Source organism: Onychostruthus taczanowskii, unplaced genomic scaffold (assembly GCF_017590055.1).
Source record: "Onychostruthus taczanowskii isolate IOZ18803 unplaced genomic scaffold, ASM1759005v1 scaffold79, whole genome shotgun sequence".
Lineage (NCBI taxonomy): Eukaryota > Metazoa > Chordata > Aves > Passeriformes > Passeridae > Onychostruthus > Onychostruthus taczanowskii.
This window is the reverse complement of record NW_024505782.1, coordinates 1957106-1977822: the sequence shown is the minus strand read 5'-3', so window position 1 is coordinate 1977822 and position 20717 is coordinate 1957106. Positions and strand designations below refer to the sequence as shown.

The window sequence follows — 20717 nt, the reverse complement described above, 5'->3', positions numbered from 1 at the left end:
AGACGGGTGATCTAGAAAGGAAAGGGAAGATTTAAACCTCCTCCATCTTTCCCAGTCCTTTTTTTTATGCCTTTTTCTTGCTTTAGCTCTGAGTCTGACTGCTTGTCCTGCCTTGGGGGTGTGGAATTGGTCATGCCATTGCACGGGCTGAAGAGGTGACCAGAGCCCCACAGATCCTTCCCACGTGCAGTGTGTCTGTAGCTGTGTGGGGAGAGGTCAGATTTTTCCATTTACGAAGTTCCATTGTGGCTCTCCTTCTAGAGAAATATCCAAGTTCTGGTACATAGAGGGGAAAATGCTGAAACAGCAATAATATTGGGCAATTTAGTAGAATGCACACTCCCTAACTTACCGGCTCCATGTTTGTACCAACAACGTGGCAGACATGGAGAGGGCCTGTCCCCTGTGCTGGCCCTGCTGAGGCACCTCCAGGGCTGGGACAGCTCTGGGCCCTCAGGACAAGAGAGACACTGAGGGGCTGGAGCGTGTCCAGGGCAGGGAACGGAGCTGGGAAGGGGCTGGAGCCCCAGGAGAGGCTGAGGGAGCTGGGAAGGGGCTGAGCCTGGAGAAAAGGAGGCTCAGGGGGGACCTTGTGCCTCTGCACAGCTCCTGACAGGAGGGGACAGCCGGGGGGTCGGGCTCTGCTCCCAGGGAACAGGGACAGGAGGAGAGGGAACGGCCTCAAGACGTGAGAAGGTGAGATTGGATATTATGGAAAATTTATTCATCCAAGGAGCTGTCCAGCCCTGGTACAGCTGCTCAGGGCAGTGTTGGAGTCCCCATCCCTGGAGGGGTTTAAAAGCCATGTGGATGTGGCACTTTGGGATCATGGGGCAGTGTTGGGCTGGGCAGTGCTGGGGTGGGGTAGCACTTTGACTCAATGATCCCAGAAGGCTTTTCCAACGCAAACAATTCCACAATTCCCTCACATTCGCCCCACAAATCGGCCGTCCCTGCCACTGACCTGCCCGCTCCTCCCCGCGGCAGGTACTTCTTCAGGTGCAACGCGAAAATCCCTCTGCGCTACAAGCGGCGGGACTACAAAGTCTTCGAGTGTGCCAAGGTCACCGAGAGCTTCGCCAGCAAGGCCCGGAGCTTGGTGCCAGTCAAATACGAGACCATCGTGGTGACAGGCTTCGAGAAGGGCGCAGGCACCGACGCCAACGTGTTCATCACCATCTACGGCCTGAACGGGGACTCGGGGAGGCGGGCGCTGAAGCAGAAGTTCAGGAACCTCTTCGAGCGAGGCAAAACCAACAGGTTTTACCTGGAAACGCTGGACATGGGAGAGCTGAAGAAGGTGCGGATTGAGCACGACAACAGCGGGCTGGCTCCGGGCTGGCTGGTCGAGCGGGTGGAGATCACCAACTCGGCCACTGGTGTCACCACCATATTTCCCTGTGGGAAGTGGCTGGATGAGAACAGGGGGGATGGGTTAATCTGTAGGGACCTTTTTCCTAGGTACTGAGGAGGGTTGTGGTCCCTTCAGTATGCATATTTTTTTCTCATTATACTGTTTTATATTGCCTTTTACTTTTTAATACACTGCCTTTTGTATTGAGAGATTTTTAGTAGCAAGGTGTTCTTCCTGGGTTAATATTTTGTAAAAGTAAAGTTGCTTTTTTTTAAGTCGCACATAAAACTGTTAATTAAATAAATACATTTATTGCTTACTTATGATTAAAAGCTACAACCAGCAGAGATATAAACTGTCCTTTACCCACTCAGATGTTTCTGCTTTCAGTGCTATGCCTTGACAGGGCTGAGAAAACCCACTGACCTACTCCACTGAGAGGCTCCACTCTTAGATAAGCATACATGGTAAGAGAATTGAGACACTTTTATTTAAGAAAATTGAGCTTGGAGATCCCAGTTTTTTCCCACTTCTGGCCATACACACATATGGACATCTCCAGAAGGCACCACATCAAAAAACAGAAGGCACAGTAGGATGTTCCATGGGGAGTTTGGGGAGCATCTGCATCCACCCAGCCAGGTCTCAAGCAGTGGGATCTGTGTGATGTTTTCAACCCTTGAGCTTTTTTTCCCCTCTCAGGGCAGACTTTGCTCCCTGGCTGAATTCCTACAACTCTGCCAAGAGCTGAGATCTATGGTTACAGCTGCCAGTGCAAAAGACCTTCCAGATAATCAATTCCACAGCAAGGAAGCTGTGCTAACTATATTCAAAGCTGACTCAGGGTAATCATACCCTACATGGCCTGAATACCAGCTCCATTTCAGAGCAACTGCCATTCATTTTAACATTTTTTCCCCTTTAATAAGGATTGCTGTTTTGTCTTTTTCTGTGGCTGAGAAGGGATTTCCCAGAGGCAGTAAGGGCCAGTGCGCCTGTCAATAAGCTCTTCCCAGGCACTCACATCTCTACAGGTACCAACAAGAAAATCTGTTCATAAATCATTGCTTCTGGAGCCTTGTCTCTCTCTCTAGGGTGCCAAACAGCAGGACATCCCCTTAGGAGGAAAAAGTGGGGGAAAATCCATCCTTAGGAGGAAAAAGGAAAAAGGAAACAACATGATGGCCTTCCTCCTGGCCCACCCTGGAGAGGACATTCCCTCTCCCAGAAGCTGGTTTTAAACAAGAGCTTTGCATGAATCGGGATCAAAGGGGTCAAGAGTGGGCTCAACCCACTAAGCCCAACCACCCCCCAGTTCCTGGGTTGAGGATGATGTTTCTGCTGGGACCTTGCCTGGATGTGCCAGGCCATGAGGCAGGACTGTCCCACTGCTCAGTCCCTCACTGCTCATGGGCAAAGGAGGCCCAGCAAAGCCTGGTGATGCTGAGACAGGAGTTAGAAGCATCTTAGAAATGTTGTCGATTGCTCAGAGGTATTTGAAAGCTGCTAACCCGCTAAAGCCCTTCCAGGGAAGTTCTGGATTTCTGTTCCCCACAGCAGGCACCACCAAAGAGACTTGACCTTATATCATGGCTGTCTGTGCCAGCTCACAAATAATAGCCCAGACTAATTCATTTTAGAAACCTTTATGGTAACTGACGGTTCTGGAGCAGAGCAAGTTGCTTAAATGAGCCCAGTAATCAACCTCATCAGGGATCAGCTACTGACTGAGAGGAATAATAATAGCAGCCTTTGCTGGCTGTGTTCTCCCTCCTCATGGCAGACTGGTGCTGCCCAGCCCTTAGCAAGGAGCTGGGAGCTCACAGGAGGAGCAGAACAGCCCTTAGGAGGGCTGGAGGTGATTGCTAGGGTCTGATTGCATCCCTGGGACCCTGCTGGGATAGAGTTCAGACTCCCTGGATACCCAGGGGGTCCCATGAGTGGAGACTGGTGCATCTGGGTTTGTGCAGTGTCATTGCAGTTCCCCAGTAGGTGTTTGAAGCAAAATAAGAGTCAGGCTTTTGATCTCCCTGCATTCCCTCCCACCCAAGTTTAACCAGCACTGTGGAGAAAAAACTTCTCCTGTCAAGGGGTTTGGCCCCTTTTCAGACAAATGTGTGCTGCTGTGAAATAGGAGTTTGTCCCTGTACAGTGCTGCAGCCCCAGCATTTGCAGCTGGCTCCAGAAAGCTGGGGAGAAAGCTGGTTTTAGAGCATCAGTTTAACCCCTGCCATATCCACTGCACTGGCACTTGCTTCCATGGCCAGGCTGGACAGGATTGGGAGCAATCTGTTCTAGTGGAAGGTGTCCCTGCCCATGGCAGGGGCGGGGGGAACAGAATCTCTGAGGTCCCTTCCAGCCCAAACCATTCTGTGATCCCATGATGATTCTATGATTCCATGATTTTTCTATGATTCCAGCCCTGGGGAGCAGTGAGGCAGCTCCTGACCCACACACCATCCCTTCCTGGAGCAAGGAGGAAGGATAAATCCTTACCTTGCATGTGAAATGTGCTCACATCTGGGAGGAATCGCAGGTGGCAATTGGCCAGAAACATGGGTTGAGGCACAGCTGAAGCAGGAATTAACATCTTCAGGGTGACCAAACCACTGTGTAGGTGGAGATGGGTTTGCAGGTGCCTGAGTTGTCATCAAGGCCACCTACCATCCTTGGACAGGCTTATTCAGCACAAAAGCTCCAGGCAAAGCTGCCCTGAAAAGGGCCAAGGAGAGTTTGCTGATAGAGGGTCAGCTTCCTCACTGCCTCCCAGGAGGGCAACCTTGGCAAAGCATGAAAGAATCTGCTTTTTCCACTGAAGACATCAAGCAAGCCCCTCCTTAGTGGAAAGCTCAGCTCCACCCTGGCTCTGGGGAATCCCTCTGTTGCTACAACAGCTGCTACAGAAGTAATAAGGCAAGTGTGGAGTTTTTCCAACAGCTGGATTTGTGTTAAGCTGCTAGATTCAACACATTCTTGGACAAGTGGAGATCTAGGGAGGAGAAAAGCCAAAATTTTCCTAGTCCTGTGCCTTTTGCAGGGCTTAGTCAATCTTTTCCTGTGGAGGCCAAGCAGCCCAAATCTGGTATGTTGGGCAGATACAAAGCTCCTGCTCCCATCACCAACCTCTACCTTCTTTTTTTTCACTTTATTTCCTAACTGGTGGAATTTTAATGCACATTCCTTCATCCTAAAACAACAATGCAAATAAGAAGCAAGAGTAAAGGACAAAATTGGTAGCACTCAGTGTGAGTCTTCAAAACCTGGCTGTCCCATTGTATTTGTGTTCTCCACCATTTTGGGACTCTGATGAAGTTCTGTGTTTACCAAATTTAGATTTACTAAAGGACTTGGCTGCTGCCAGTAAAAACAAGCATAAACAATGAGTACTTAGCAGTGTATCATGCTGAAGGACCAGTTGCCTCTTGGTGCAGGACACTGAGAATTATTTGCACATCTCTATGAAATTGAGATTGTTAATTGAAATTGCTAAGAATTTTTGGTAGCATAATATGCCTATGTGAACCCTAGGTTCATGAAGGGGGAATGACTGAGAGATGTGAAGTATCTTCTATTCTGTATGTAGAAAATATCTTACAATCTTCCTTGCTCCTTCCTTATGTCTAGAGGCCCATTCTAAAGGAAAAAGAGGTAAAATGAAAAAAAGGGAAAAAATGGGGAAAAAAAAGAAAAAAAAAGTAAAAATAAATTTATTAATGGGGTTGTACAGCTCTGAGCTGCAACCTGTGGGCCAGCTGCAGATTTAGACACCAAAAAACACTGGATAAGGGCTCAACTTCCTTACCCTGGGCAGCTCCTGTGGGAGCAGATGCTGGAGGTGAATAAAGATGTTGCATCCCGGTCCGTGCTGCTGTGCTGTGATGTGCAGAGCCCCTCTCCCTCCCCAGGCAGGCAGGCTCTGTGCTCAGCAGGGCTGTTGTCAGATTGTGGCAGCTTCTTTTCTGCTCCAGCTCCAAAACAAACCCGATTGCCATTTGCAGCACCTCTCTCAGCAGCGTCACCATTTTGAAGGACATCAGCAGGATCTCATCAAGAAACTGAGATTTTCCCCACCTGGACCAGCAGGTCACTTTTAACCTGTTTTCTGTTTTCTGAGTTTCTAAGAGCTTCCTGTAACAAGAGCTTTGTGTGGTTCATCCCTTATGCAGCTTTTGATGGATGCTGGAGGAGCCGGCAATTCTCTTCAGCTATGGGAACCAAATCTCTGTGATCAGCAGCCACTTGTCTCCAAGGCTTATTTAGTCTAATCACACAGTCAAAGCTGGGCACTGATCTCAGCTTTTCAGGAGGAGCAGCTGAATCAAGAGTGGGCAGGAGCAGAGACTGGCACCATTTGTTGTGGGAGAAAATAAATCATGGGAGGACCTACAGAATGGATTTTGCAGGATGTAAAATTGGGTGTATGACCCATTGGAGTAGCAAAAAGGACTGAAAATACCCTCAAATGTACCTGTATTGGTTTGAAGGGTTTGGGATTTTTTTTTTTCTTCCAGTCAGTTTCCTCTTCATTAGTTATTAAACTAGAGACACAGGCAGAAGGAAATCCTTCTCCACCAGGAGGGTGAGAGAACCTGCTGATACCTCTGCAGGGCTTGCTAGAGATACCTTACAGACAACATGTTATGTGTTTAGAGGAGAAATTTCCCTTCAATAGGCAATTTTCTGAAATTCTAGAAATCAGTTTGGTACCTGATGGACAAACTGGTGCCACAGGGCATCACACAGAGTGATGTGCCCAGCGTGGAAAGCCTCACCTCAGCTCTGCCATGGGGTTCAGCCACCAGCAGCCTCTGCAAACCAGACGGGCAGAGCATTTTATACCCCAGCAGTGGTTCTCCTGCACATCAAAGACACAAGCAGTAGAAGGAGAATTGATTCCAACCCAAAGAAACCAGAAATGAGGAGTAAATAAAGACCAAGCGATCGCTCTGCCGGGTGGCTTCTGCGTGGCACAGGTTTATAGTTAGCAATGCGGTTTGTTTTATTAGTTATAAATAAAGTACAAAAAGTCCACCAAAAGTGAATCTAAGCATTTACACAATTTCTAATGTCTTTCCATTTCTTCAATGCACTATTGCTTTAATATTAATAATAAATATTTTTCTAGCTTTCTTCTATAAAATAGTCTATGTAGCAAAATGTTGCACAGCACAACAGAACAGCAGTAGGAATACAAAAATGTGGGTGATCCTTTCACCTGCCCGGGTCATTAAAGGAGAGGGGGTTTTGTTTACTCGCTCCTTGTTTTGCTTGTCCCTCTTACAGTGACTTTGGGGGGTGGACAGCCAAACCCCCAGTCCCCACACAGCTCAAAATCACAGCTCCAGGCTACAGGGGAGGAGTGTTACAGAGCAGCAAGGTAAAAAACACAGACAGGTTTAAAACCTGGGGTAAGGCAAAGTCAACAAAGCAGCGCAGCACCCTGAAGGGACAGAGAGAAAAGAATTAAGGTACTGTGATTTTGTGCCTTTCTAACCCAACTGAGAATTTCATCCAAAGCCTTTTTGTGGGGAGGATGGCTACTGGCTGAGCACATGCATCAAACCCCACTTCTGCCTGTACACAGCTAAACGTCTGCACTGACCGAGCATGGTTATGGCTTAAAGCTTAAAACGTTATCAGAGGTTCTCTAACCTTCTGGCAAAGCTGGAACTCGTGGTACTCAGGAGCCTTTGGGGAAAGGGCAATGCATTGCAAGAGCGGTGCAGCCACAGCAGGATGGGGATGCTTGGCCATGCCATTTTGGGGCTGACCCCCTTCTAGGGGGCAGGAGGGCTCTGGGGCAGCTCCCAGCTCTACACTGGATTAAAAAGCTCCAGAGTGAGGTACCCTCCTGGACAGGAGGGATGAAGCCAACTGGTCAAGATCAGTGTTAAGCACTTCTGCCCCATGTGTGTGTCAGAGCTGGGTTTTAGCCAGTGCCCATGGCAGGCATTGCAAGGAGATGGCACATGGATCCCGTGTCCATCCCAACCACTCTCAGCTAGACGTGCTGTCACAGGATCACAGAATCGTTTGGGCTGGAAGGGACCCTAAAGCTCATCTCGTTCTACCCCCTGCCAAGGGCAGAAGCACCTTCCACTATCCCAGATTGCTCCAAGCCCAATCCAACTTGGCCTTGGACACTTCCAGGTATGGGACAGCCACAGCTTCTCTGGGTACCCTGTGCCAGGGCCTTCCTAGCCTCTGAATAAAGAAGTCAACCCCTAAAAACTGCACTGAATCCCTCAGTTCTGTTGCCTCCAAGCCCAGGCTCACCCTATTGCCTCCTTCCCCCCAGCTGGGTGCACACACAGAGGGTGAAAAGAGCCAAACTGAGCACTGATAGACGCCAAAAAATTACAGAGCCACCGCACCTGGGCTTCCTTCCTGGGCTTTTGACACAATTTGCAGAGTCTTGCACTAAAGGCATGCATTGCCCCTTGCAGTGGGGGCCTGCTGGGTGTTATTGCAGGGTCACACAAGCAGCAGCAGCAGCAGCAGCAGCAGCATCACCAGAAGCATCAGGGACAGGGCAGTACCAAGAAACAACCAAAACATTTTGGTTTATGCAGAGCGTTGTTAACCGCCTTCAATGCACGAGGACACAAGTGAAAGGATCACCAGAGTTTGATTATGAGTGCAAATAATATTCATATATATGTGCTAAACACAGTCACTATATTGCAGTTTTCCACTATGTCACAGCATACAGAATCAAAGGTTTGCATTTTTATGGAATGTATCCAAGGTAACAGCACCACAGTAATACAGTTTGTAATCACACACCCTGATTTTTTTCTCTTTTTTTTTTTTCTGTTTTTGACAAGATAAGCATTACCCCCCACATCCCCTGTTTAATTTTATTTTAAGTACCGATGCATGCAAAGCATTCCATTCCCAGAAACAATGCAAAAATGAGGTAATAGGAGTAATAAAAAAAATTAGTAGTAATTTCTAAATAAATAAATTATAATTAAAAATGCAAAAAAACAACTATAAAAATAATTAAATTAGAACCCACAATATCTACAAGTTAGTCATAAATTATGATTGTTAAATATAAGGCATTTAAACTCACAAAACCCTGTAAACTATTGATGTTTTGTTTCTAGATTTTTGTTGTTGATGATGTTTGTTTTGTCTTGCTTTGTTTTTAAACTCATCCTAACTCGCAACCTACTTGTACAAATTATTTAAACGCAAAGGAACCTGACACACTGATACAACTCCAGACACTGTAAATTCGCACGCACCTTGGGATCAGTCACTCACACGAGACCATGGGAGTTTGGTGCTTTTCTTCATCAAAGGTTTGTTTGGTTTTGTTTTTTTACAGTTTGATCAATTTTTTTTTTTTCTTAAAAACTGTGCTTGTTTATTAGGCAAATAGTAACACTTTCTCATAGGCTTTAAAAGAAAACACATGGTCCAGAAGCATTCCTCATTCCCTCCCCACCCAGTGGGGGTATCAATCCCCCTGTTGCTCTCCCTGCTTCTTCCCCACAGGTCACACCTCGGCAGACCAAACCTGTGCAGAGTATTTTACCACCAAAACCTTGCTTTGCTTGTCATGGTATTAGTATTATTAGTATTATTTGTAATGCTGCTTCAATGCTTGCAGAGCAAGACCCATAGGTATCCATGGGCCGCTCCTTGACCCATGGACATCAGGGCTGAGACCACCACATTCCCCAAGAAACCATCACTTGTGCTGGGTGGCAAATGTGTCATAAAGTCATGGAATGGCTTGGGTTGGGAGGGATCTTAAAGCTCATCCTGTTCAACCCCGCTACCATGGGCAGGGACACCTTCCACTAGACCAGGTCACTCCAGATGCCATCCTGCCTGGCCTTAAGCACTTCCAGGGTTCTCTGGGCAGGCTGTGCCAGGGCCTCCCCACCCTCACAGCCAAGAATTTCTGCCTTACTTCTTCCCTATATGTCACCATTTTTCCCCTTCCACTCCCTGCCACCTGCTTTGGCACACAATGAGAGAGGCTCCTGCACCCTCAGGCTTCCCTCCCTCTCTCTCCTCTCTCACTGGGGAAAAAAGGAAATCTCTGTGTGCCTCTGAGGTTGGTGTTTTCCAGTTACAGCTCATGGGAATCTTGCAATTTCTCAGATGATAGTTTATGACTGAATCTACTTGGGAGAGCATTTCTCTCCAGTGAAACATATGCTCAGGGGAGACAGAAGTCATTCCCACCACACCAGCATTTTCAATAGATTATGTTTCTAATTCCCCTGCTGCTGCTCTGCAGCTCCTTTTTCCCTTAGTATGAAAGAAAAAAAAAAAAAAAAAAAAAAAAAAAAAGAGAGAGAACTAAAAAGAAAACTACAGGTTTTGGTTGTGAATGTCGGTTTTCCCGAGGATTTTCCTCCTGATCCCTGCAGCTGGTGTGCTGAGGTCTTTCTTTATCAGGGGGAGCATGGATGGCAACAGCTCACTCCTTTGGGTATTACCTCTTAATTCTGTTTTGAGTGTTAATGTGATTAAGTTTCATTTTAACAACCACTGATTACTCCTTGTGGGTACGGCCTGAAGCATGCACACAAGCCCACGTGGGCGCGGGTGCGCACGCGTCGGGGCGGGTCAGGGCCCCGCAGCCGGGCTCCCAAAAATGGCAGCCCCACCTCCACCCTGCCTTCCCCTCCCGCACCCAAGGGCTCGTGGTCTCAGCAGTGTCTTGTGAGCATCGAGTTTTCTTCTGTCGCCTTATCAAGAGATGCTTTGGCAATGGGAGGAGAGTCAACGTTTTGCGCCTCTCAGCGTTGTTACACCCCAAAGAACAGCGGTGGGCGCCGACTCCCGTAACCATCACTTTGGAGCAGTGCTGGCGGAGCCAACTCGCCACACAGCTCACAGAAGAAAGCATCACAGACAATTGCAATCATGTAGACAGAACTTCCTTGGATTTTGATAAGACAAGCTACTTTGTTAAAATACAGAAAGCAAAGAAACAGCATCTACTCAAATACTGTGCCGCTACAGAAAGTGTCCAGCACCAGCAGACAAGCAGGAACGAAGCTTTTCCCTATTGCTTCGTTCATTTTATCCCCAATTTTTATTTTTATTAAGCTTCTCTAAATTTGCAACACACTGTAAATGCAAGGGAAAGAAGCACACGCGGCTGAGGCAAAGAGCACAAACCCTTCTGACTGTAAACAGGATTTTGCTTTTTCTCCTCTTTCCCCCACCCCAAGGATGGGGATGTTTGACCTCTTTATTCCCCCTCTGCAATGTATTAATCAGGCACCAAAATAAGGAATCTATGAAAAAATATTTGGTGCAAATTAGGTAACAGCAACATGTCCACCACAAGATGAGTAGGGCATCAAACACAACATTTCTTAAGCTAACATGCTCCAGCTGCCATCCATAGAAATAGCTAAAGGACCCCTAACATGTTTCTACATATTTGAGAGGTATATATACAATCCCCATGAAAAGCAGGATTGACAGGCCGGACTAACCACAACTAGTTCCTTCATATTCAACACTAAAATCTTCTGCAGCACGGGGTCTCTGAGCTCCGGGAATGCCAGCTCCCTTTCACTGGGCCTGTATCCTGCGTATATGTGCAATATCTCCTACTGCTAGATATTGTGTCACCTCCTCCTTCTCCTCACTACCGTGCCTGCAGACTTCCCCTCTCAATCAAATGGCTCAGAAGGCAAAAAATTTCGCTGCAAGGGTTTATGGCCATACGACCTGGTAAGGAAAATGGTGTGTCCAGCTAGTCTTTTCAGCTGTCCGAGCCGAGCTGTGTTTCAATGTCCACCCTGCAGATCGGGCACTTCTTGCTGGTGGCCAGCCACTGGTCCACACACACTTGGTGAAAGAGATGCATACAGGGCAACCGCCTGCAGAGAGAAAAACACCACGGTCAGGATGGAGGAGGTCCAAGGGATCAAAAAGAGCTGAAAAACAGCATCTGAGGCTGCTTTGAACATTGGAATCTCTGCTGTGGTGACACCATTGTGACCAAGGTCCTGCAGGCTTTCCCAGCCACCCCAGTTCACACAGGGCAGTGGGCTGGAGGTAGTGTCCTCCTTGGCCTATTAGAAACCCCCACACCATCCTGAATTGAGTTGTTCCAGTTATTAATTGTGCTGGCTGCTAATTTTTAACCTTTCAGGAGCGAGGTTATACTCCAAAGCCTCTTAGCTCGCCATGGTTTTGTCACATTAGCAGTCAGGTAGTGCCACACCATTCCTACATGAGTGTCCCCAGGGAACCTGGTCAGGTTTCACCCACATCACCTCTGCCATCATCACATATCACCCCTGTGATACAGGGGAACCTCGAACCACAGGAATCCACAGCAAAAGGGTCAGGGTTTTTCTTTACAATTTAAGGATGAGAAGCAGACCTGGTTACTACTCACCTGCAGTCCCTTCGGCCGTGATAGCTCAGCCCCTTGAAATTTCTTATCCCCATCCTCTGTCACAAGCAGAGATTTGACCCAGTGAACAGCCTGGGATGTCTGTTAGAGACAACTGGAATTCTCTTGGCTGAGGATGGTTCTCTGTGACCATGTGGGCAAAGTAATCCTACTTATTCTACAATAAAGCAGCTGTGTCTTGGACACAAGCCCAACTCTCCTGGACTTCACACCAACAATGCTTTTTGTCATATTTTGGTCATCTGTCAGGCTCAGGTGTTGATGACCCCAAGCTCCAGATGGTTGTCAGAGATGAGTCTAACCTACCTTTCTCTGTCACTTTGCCACCTGGCCAGCTGGCACAGCCTAAAAGCAGATGATCCAAACCCAGGAAATACTATAAAAACCTGGCCCACTGCTGCTGCAGGGCTCTGCTCTTCCTGTCTATGGGTCATACCAATGTCCATCTGCAAAGCATTTGGGTTACCAGACCCCACAACAGCCCAGGTGAGTTTTTCAGGACAATTACAGAGAAAACGCCACCAGTGCATAGCTGCATTAATCCAAATAAACACAACTCAGATGGCACTGAGAGGCAGAGGAGAGAGTGGAAGGATCTCACCTGACGTCCTCCCCGTCTTCAAGCATGGACAGACAGATTGTGCATTTCTCGTCTGTATCCGACTCCTCGCCATCGTCTTGCTCAGCTTTGCCTTCCTGGGGTCTTCTCTGCAGCAAGATTAAAGGCGTTTGGTTAGACCATGCCCTTCTAATGCTCTCCCAAGCCTGGGCAGCTGCAGGAAGATAAATAATGAGATCTCCACCTATCAGCCAGATCCTCCAGCTTGGGGAATCCAGCCTAGCCAAAACAGCCAGCGAGATGAGTGTGCCACCAACATGCATGCTGGCATGTCTCCTCCTGAGGCTGGTGGCAGTGAGGCTGTTGGGGCAGAGGAACAGCCTGTCCTCTGCTGCCCTAATACAGCCCCCCACCCCTTCCTTGCAGTGGGGATGGCCCCATGGTCTCCTTTGTTGGAGGCTTCTCCTTGGGGAGACCCCAAATCTCATGGTGCTGCCACTGCCAGGAAGGGCAACCACTGTGCCCCATGCTGGCCACTGGCCCAGTCCCATGCTGTACCACAGCGCCGTGCTTAGCTTGTCAGCTGCCCCTTTTTCTCTTTCCCCACACATCCATTCCTATTCATATCCTTTTCCTGGGCTCACTGGAGATGCAATGAGAGACAAGTGCAGCAGGAGTTACCTCACTTCCAACCTGGGCAACGCAACATCCCTACCCTCCAGCCGGGAGTGACCAACACCAGAAACTACTACCCAGACAAGCATTCTTCCCAATTTCTACTGAGCACAGCCCAAAAATGTGCCCATTTGCTCATGGGCGGGGAGGTCAGCTCCGACAGAGGAGACACCCCTGGTGAAGCCAGGGGAGAACAAGGCTCCCCAGGCCGCGGAGCCGCCGCCCTGACGGCGGGAGCGGGGCAGCGCCGCTTGCATGCAGAACGGGGCGGGTTTGCATGCACGAAGCCCCCTTGGTGGTGTGCACTTTCTTACCAGGTGCAGACAGGGGGGAAATTGCACCCGCTGGGTGGGAGAAGGTTGAGACCCTTTTGAAAATTTGGCCCGCAGCTTCCTAGCCTAGAAGTGAGAAACAGGCAGCTGAGCTACGCCACCGCTTCCGCCCCCGGGAGCCCCGCAAGATATCAAAGCAACCCTGCTGGGTTGTGCCTTCCTCCCCCGCCGCGGGGCATTTTTTGGTGGATGGTGCCAGTTTGCCATCCCTGAGGATTGCAACCCACCGAAGTCCTTCCTTCTGCCTGCTCCGTGCCCACACGGACTGAGAGGGGCTGGCAGCCGTGCCACGTTTTGGGGCACTCACCTTCTTGTACTTGTGGGGGAAGGTGAATCTCTCGATGGTGTTCTGGACGGCGCCCCGGCTCACGCTGCCCAGTCTGTCCTCCAGCTGCAGCAGCTCCTGCGGCACAGGAACATCAGGAAAGCGGCATCCTCACTGCTCCCAAGGCACCAGGTGCCACCACACAGCCATACCTGCTGGCCACCGAGGCTCCCTCCTGTCCTCTCCTTAATGGAAATGGCCATCAACCCCAAATCAGCCATGCTGTAATGATGGATCTGATCCCTGGCACTTGGGATAATAACTAAGAGCTCGAGGCAAAGAGCTGGATATCCAATATTTCACAAATTAGGATGGGATTTGAGCTTCATCTGACAAGCAGGGAAACAAAACCCCATAGATCTGGAGCACTTTTTGTTCACAAATTAAAGGAGCCAGAGTCAACCCAAGCCAGACCCAGGCACCTTGGAGTAAACCATCTTTAAGTAAATTTAACCCCATTGCTTCCCAGTTATTACTAAAATTGATGAAAGACTCATCGCAACTGCCACATCCACACCACAAAAAACAATCTTACAGCTTTATAGCAGAACTTGCATAAATTCACAGCACTTTAAATACTAATAATTCCAGTCCCCAGGTACGTACTTCATAGCTCTCCCGCACAGCGGATGTGTGCCTGCTTGGGTTCAGTCCCTGAAGAGCAAGCAGCTGAAGCTGAGGGTAAGGGTAATTTCTGATTTCATGAACAACCTGAAAAAAGTGAGGGAGAAAAAGACACCTGTATACTTGCCTACAGAAAACCCTTGTGTGCCCTGATGTAAATCTAATGCTTTAAAAATTCAAATTGAAAGAATAGATTGACATTTTCACCAATTTAAGCATTTTGATAACAAAAAAATGAGGTTTTATCAAATACATTTCCTAGAAATTATATGTAGGGACATGCACTCCTTCCAAATAAACTATCTATTATAATAATTCCTGTATCTTCCGTAACATTGTAGTTCCAAACTCCCAACACGGATTCGATTACAATTAAATTTTATTTCATTTAAATGGATGGATTTCTGTTCCAAGCTTTGGTTGTTTCTTTTTTAAGGCTTGCTTTACTACACGGGTATCAGGGTCTGACACAGCACAAGGGAAAATCACCCTTGTGGGATTTTTGGGGATGTTTTAAGGATTGGCAGTGCTTGGCATGACTTAGCTCCAAATACAGCCCCCTGCTAGGAGCAAGGGTAGAAAATTACGCCCGTCAGCCTGTCTTCTCATCAATCCCACCTCCCACCTGTGCAAGAGATCATGCAAAACCTTTACAGGTGGCATCAAAGCTGACATAGAGAGCAATGACTTGATGAGGGATAGCCCTGGGGGCTGACACCAGGGAAGACAGTCACCCACTGCCAATCCTTCTGCACACAAAAAGTCCTGGGAGACCACAGTTCCTTCCAGTATTAATTATATTATTAATATTAACTGCTGAGTCTCTCACATCCCGCCCATGTTTTGCAGACCAGCTTGTGAACGTGGTGCTGCAAGCAATGGACCGAATCCTTCCAGAACAGCTGAGCTTTTCTTTTCTTTCTCTAATCCAGTGCAGTGATGCAACATTATCCTTTCAGACACTCCCTCCCACGGCCGGAGATAAGTGGGATTTGCAGAAGACAGGTGATAGAAAGATAGCAGCCTTTATTTTGACTGCTTTCTGGCAGACAATGCATAAAACATTTCTCAGTAAAAGCGTTTCACTTACCACCTGGGTTGAGGATGTGCTTCTGGGGAAGTGGTGCATCCGAGGTGTGGCCAGGTAATGCTGATAGGGCTGGGGCACCGGCCGGACCTGGAACTGGGCGTGAGTCAGCCCCGCGTCGACGCTGAGGTCCCTGTGGGCACCACGAGGGAGACGTGGCTCTGAGTGCCTGGCTGTGCTTAGGGACAGCAGCACGCCAGAGCCCGCTCACAGGGTAACCTCCCTGCTGAGCTCTGGGCTGCTCCTCAGCCTGGGGAGATGGATGGCTTGGCTTGGAAGGGAGTTTCCTCCAGTCTGGGGAATCGCCCACCAGGTCAGCATGAAGGAGTGAGGGGTTGTTTCTATGCCAGGTAGCAGTTCAGTTATTCGGGGTCAAGAATCTGCTAATTTCAGAGCAAAAGCATTTTGGTGGCTCAAAAAGGACACCCAGGCTCAGCAACTCAACCTGGTCAGACCAGGACCTTCCTGCGCTGCCAGTGCTGCAAACTATTACAGTTTGCCTTGAATGTTTTGCAGGAATACAGTTAATTACTCAAGGGACTCAAAAATGAACCATTTTGGTAGCTTTTAGAAGCCAGATGGGCTTTTTTGATGTGTCTCTGCTCTCCTTATAGGTCTCCCAGCCCAGATCATAGCAGGACTTGGGGAATTAAAGGACACTGTGCCTTGCTTGATTCCAGCCTCAGGGTGGTGAGGGTATGAGGTGTGAGGGTGGTGAGGCCCCAGCAGAGGGTGCCCAGAGAAGCTGTGGCTGTCCCTGGATCCCTGGAAGTGTCCAAGGCCAGGATGGACAGGGCTTGGAGCAACCTGGGACAGTGGAAGGTGTCCTGCCCGTGACAGGGGTTGGAACAAGATGATCTTTGAGGTCCTGTCCAACCAAAACCATTCTGGGATTCTGATTCTATGAACTCCAGAACTGTGATTTGTACAAAAAATATTTTAAGATTTTAAGAAATCTCTGTGTGAGGCTGCTGGAGGAAAGGGTGAAACAAAACTAGAGGGCCAACACCAATGGAGCAAGACATCCCTGGTGGCCCTGCTTGCCTGAACACAGCCTGGCCCAGGCAAGCAGAGATGGAGCTCAGCTTGGTGAATCTGAGCACTGTTATCCTCCACAAAACTAACCCAGCTCAATCCCTGGATTTGTCATAACCAAGATGCCATCAAACATCACAGCTCTGCTCAATCCAACACAAGAGACAAACTGCAACCCCACCACTACCACACCATGTGGAGGGACTGGGAGGGGGCCTATGCAGCATCTCCATCTCTAATCCAATTAGCTGATCCCCATTCTCTCCAGCCTAAGTTACTCAGCAAACAAGTGCTTTGAACATCATTCACTTTATCATCTTTACAAAATCTGTTACTCTAATAACAATTGTCTTCACATTTCCCAAAGAAAAGCTAATTAGAGAGCAAGAGTGGCTTCCCATTTCATCCTCCAATTTCTCCTTCCCTTCAGAGAGGACAGCAGCAGTGTGTACCACAACTTCTTGGGAGCAGCCCAGATGTGTCCTCCAGCAGCTGCGAAACTGCTTTCATCAACCAGAAGATGGGGACCTGAAGGGACATTGGATGCAGAAATCCTTCATCCAGAGCAGCCTGTGCTCTAGACCTCCCTAATACCTGCACCAAGCTGGATGCAATGATCCTCATGGGTCCCTTCCAGCTCAGGATATTCTGTAGTTCTATGATTCCAAGTTGAGGCCAGGAGAGAGACTATCTTTTCTGGCCCTGTGTTTAGACAGACAAAACCTGAAGAGGATGAAACACAGCAGGCAACTGGTAGGAGCAAAGCCAGGGTGAGAATCCACAGTTTTTGGCACTTTCCAGCTCCTGTGTCCCAATTGTGGATATTTACCCATTATCTTAAGGTTGTTCTCAGGTTGATGGAGGGCTCAGTTGGAAATCAAGAGGCTTTGGGTCCATTCCCAGCCCTGCCACCTTCTTGATGCATGACCTCGATCCTTTTCCTCTCTGCCTTCCCGTATTCCCTGTCTATGAAATAGATGTGGTAATTCATGGAGTGCTTTGAGACCAAGGACTGAGAACGTCTCTCAAAGCTGAACGGTCATTATTAAATTGCATGAGTAACTGCAGTAACAGGACTGCTGAACTGTTTGTGCATCTAGACTTAAAATCAGACATTGAGGTTCCTGAGGTGATGCTTTGGGTCTACACATGTGTCCAAAGAAGAACAGAGCACAAAACAGTGTTTTCCCAGGGTTTGGGGCTGAAGAAGCAGAGCACACTTGCTGAAGGAGAATGGAACTATCACTTTCTAGCCCATGCTGCAGGAACAAGTGTACAGCATCTTGGTGCTCAGGAGCAAGGTCCAAGAGTTGTGGTAAATGGGCTGCCAACAACCAAGGACTGAAGGACAAGACACCAGATAAAACAGGTAGGATGGTCATCACTACATGTGTGAGCAGGTGATGATTTAAGAGACCAAATGGGAGTTTGTTTATTCTTCACCAGAAGATTTCAGTTGGGGTTGGGCTGTCTGAGACAGCCTCAGATCTTTCTTTCTTCCATCCCCATTTCCACCTCCTGTGGTAGCACCCACCACCTACAGCCTCTGAGAAAACACTGCTGCTGCTGCTGCTGCTCATCAGGGGTAACACATTAGAGGGGAGCTCTTACATTTGTCACTGGGCAAAACTGTATGTGTGCCCCAAGGGAAAGTGAGTCACCCAAACATATGCTCCCCGTGTATGGTTTCTGTCACCCCCACTCCTTGGGTTTTATAAAGCTATGGAGCAACAGAGGGGAGAAAAGGAGGGAGAGGGAGGCACTTAGTGATGCTTTATCAGATACTTCTAATGATCATAATTAAGCACTCTGAGCTGAAAGAGAGGCAGAAAGAATCGCTCTATCCAGATGGCACATGAACTGCTTTGCAAACCAATCTGAAAAATGTCATCCTGACCACATTCAGCCCACAGGAGTGCCAATAATGGGAACACCTGAGAAGAAAATTGCAGAAGGATGTGGTCATATTTTAGATTGTGTATTATGCACTGAAGGGAGGAAAAAAGCAACAACTCTGGGTTAAAAGGACTTTTCATTTGCAGAGTGGAGTGCTCAGATGTTAGGAAATGCCATCATTAAGACTTCCTGTGCTATTTTATTCCAGCCCTCTTGTGCAAATACATTGCGATTGTCTTTAATTACAAGTTCACATGCTATTTTTTCCATTCACTGCACAGAATGGACTTTGCTCAGCTTACAAGCAGCTACTCAGAAGAATGTTTTTATTTTCGCATTCTTTTGACCAGGTTACCATACTTTATTAACTGTTCAAGGGCTCTCAACCTGTTCTGAAAATGAAATGAACAATTTCCTGCAAAGCTTTTCCAGGGTATTAAACACTACAGTTGGAGAATGATGAACAAATCTCCATTCATACTACCCTGTATGGCAGGGTAACATGGTGCTCCCTAATTTGGACCACAGAAAATATTATGGCCACTAGGTTTTGAGTGCCTGAAGGACAGCAAAGGGTCTATTTCAGGCAAACTCTGGTCTACAGGATAAAAACCTCCTCTGTACCCTACAGAGAAGAAATTGGGAGAATTAATGCTTGGCTTCACTATTAATCTGTAGGTGAAGAGTTATGAGCAACAGCAATGGAGCGTGCCTAAAGCGGGGCAGTGGAGCTGGGGAAGGTTCTGGAGCACGAGTCTGAGGAAGAGCAACTCAGGGAGCTGGAAAAGGGGCTCAGCCTGGAGAAAAGGAGGCTTAGGTGGGACCTTGTGGCTCTGAACAGTTCCTGACAGGAGGGGACAGCCAGGGGGAGAACAGAAGCTGGCCCCAGGGTACAAGGGAGAGGAGGAGGGGGAATGGCATCAAGTTCTGCCAGGGGAAGTTTAGATTGCCTGTTAGGGAAAACTTTTCCATCCAAGGAGCTGTCCAGCCCTGGCACAGCTGCCCAGGGCAATGCTGGAGTCCCCACTCCTGGAAGGATTAAAAAGCCATGTGGATGTGGCACTGAGGACATGGGTCATTGGTAGCCTTGGCTGTGCTGGGGAATGGTTGGCCTTCACAGTCTTAGAAGGCTTTTTCAACCTAAATGATTCAATGATCCGTTTATATAAGAGGCTTTCACACTCTCACAGACCTCTCAGAGATGAGTTTTCCCACTGCATATTCCCCACACTGTAACCACTGAGCTGGCTCATTAGCTTTCATCAAAGCCCTGATCCCTGGTGGCATTCCCCAAAAGTCGCAGCCTTCCCAGGACTTTTTAAACACCTCACTGGATGTTCATTTCACAGCAGTGAAATAGGGATCACTTACCAGTCCGTGCCCTCTGCCAAATACCTGGGCTGGGGGCCCATGGGCTGTGGAGTCTGCAGTTGGTGGCTGAAGTCGAAGCTGGGGTGTAGGCGGTGAGGCTGGACAGACATGCGCTCTTGGGCCCGCCTGCGGGGAGGAGAGCAGCAACAGCGAGGGTCAGACACACCTGGGCACTGGAATTCCTGCCCAGAACCCATGGGCAAACCCCAAAGGCTGGGCTTGAGGACAAGTGTCCAAAGATAAGCAATCCAGCAGGTGTAAGGGGTGATGGGAAGAGGAACCCAGGGCTGTCGTTCTCTCGCAGCCATCACGTGGCAATCCACTCTCAGGCCCTGTGGCACCCACATACGCTCAGTTTGCAGGAGATGCTCTTTGCTGGCAACATGCAGAGAAGAAGGGGAAACCAAACAACTTCTCAGCAGCTTTGTGCAGTTTGCACTATTTCCTCTTTTGCTACAGTCAGCCCCATAAACAACACACGAAGTAAAATGTGCCCCTGCTCCAGCTGTGATCCATCATCATAAAGAAGCTGCAGGTTGTCTCGTCTCCCGTGCAGTCCATAAACTCCTGGGGAACCTCATTCATAACCAGATTACTCACGAGTGACTGAAAGCAGAATTTACTCTCACTGGCCTTTGCCAACATTTCTTTGGATGACGGACAGGCCAGGCTGGGTTCCAGGTCCTTCTCCCTCTGCTCTGCTGCCATTGCAGGCAGGGAAAAGAAAGTGCTAGAAAATACAGCAAGGTTTTTCTAGGGATTTGTGTCTCATGATTATTTCTTATTTGAACTACTCAGGGGAAGAGAATGTGCTGCTGGATCAGTGTCCACATTTGGCAAGAGACAAGGAGGATGCAGAAGCAGGATTTGCATTACAGACAGGCTCCTACCCTTTGCTTCCTCACCAGTGGAACCATCAAAAACAAAATATTCAGGAACAAAACTAAGGCAAATGGAGCAGGGGACTGCCAGGTAAATAACTTTTCATGCAGCCTCAGTTCAGAGGCTTCACTCTCAAAGGCATAACCCATATTCCCATTACTGGGACTGCCTA

General features: G+C 48.3%; 2 protein-coding genes across 2 annotated transcripts in view; one reads left to right on the top strand and one right to left on the bottom strand.

The window, feature by feature from the left end:
• LOXHD1 (lipoxygenase homology PLAT domains 1) overlaps nt 1-1468 on the top strand; it is a 165195-nt gene extending 163727 nt beyond the window's left edge. Inside the window, exon 41 of the mRNA XM_041423575.1 lies at nt 988-1468. Coding sequence (XP_041279509.1) covers nt 988-1468 — 481 coding nt within the window. The remainder of the gene's footprint in view (nt 1-987) is intronic.
• Nucleotides 1469-10433: 8965 nt separating this feature from the next.
• RNF165 (ring finger protein 165) overlaps nt 10434-20717 on the bottom strand; it is a 50727-nt gene continuing 40443 nt past the window's right edge. Inside the window, exons 3-8 of the mRNA XM_041423565.1 lie at nt 19664-19789; nt 15365-15494; nt 14257-14361; nt 13633-13728; nt 12361-12467; nt 10434-11217 (exon numbers count right to left, since the gene is read on the bottom strand). Coding sequence (XP_041279499.1) covers nt 11100-11217; nt 12361-12467; nt 13633-13728; nt 14257-14361; nt 15365-15494; nt 19664-19789 — 682 coding nt within the window. The 3' untranslated portion in view covers nt 10434-11099. The remainder of the gene's footprint in view (nt 11218-12360; nt 12468-13632; nt 13729-14256; nt 14362-15364; nt 15495-19663; nt 19790-20717) is intronic.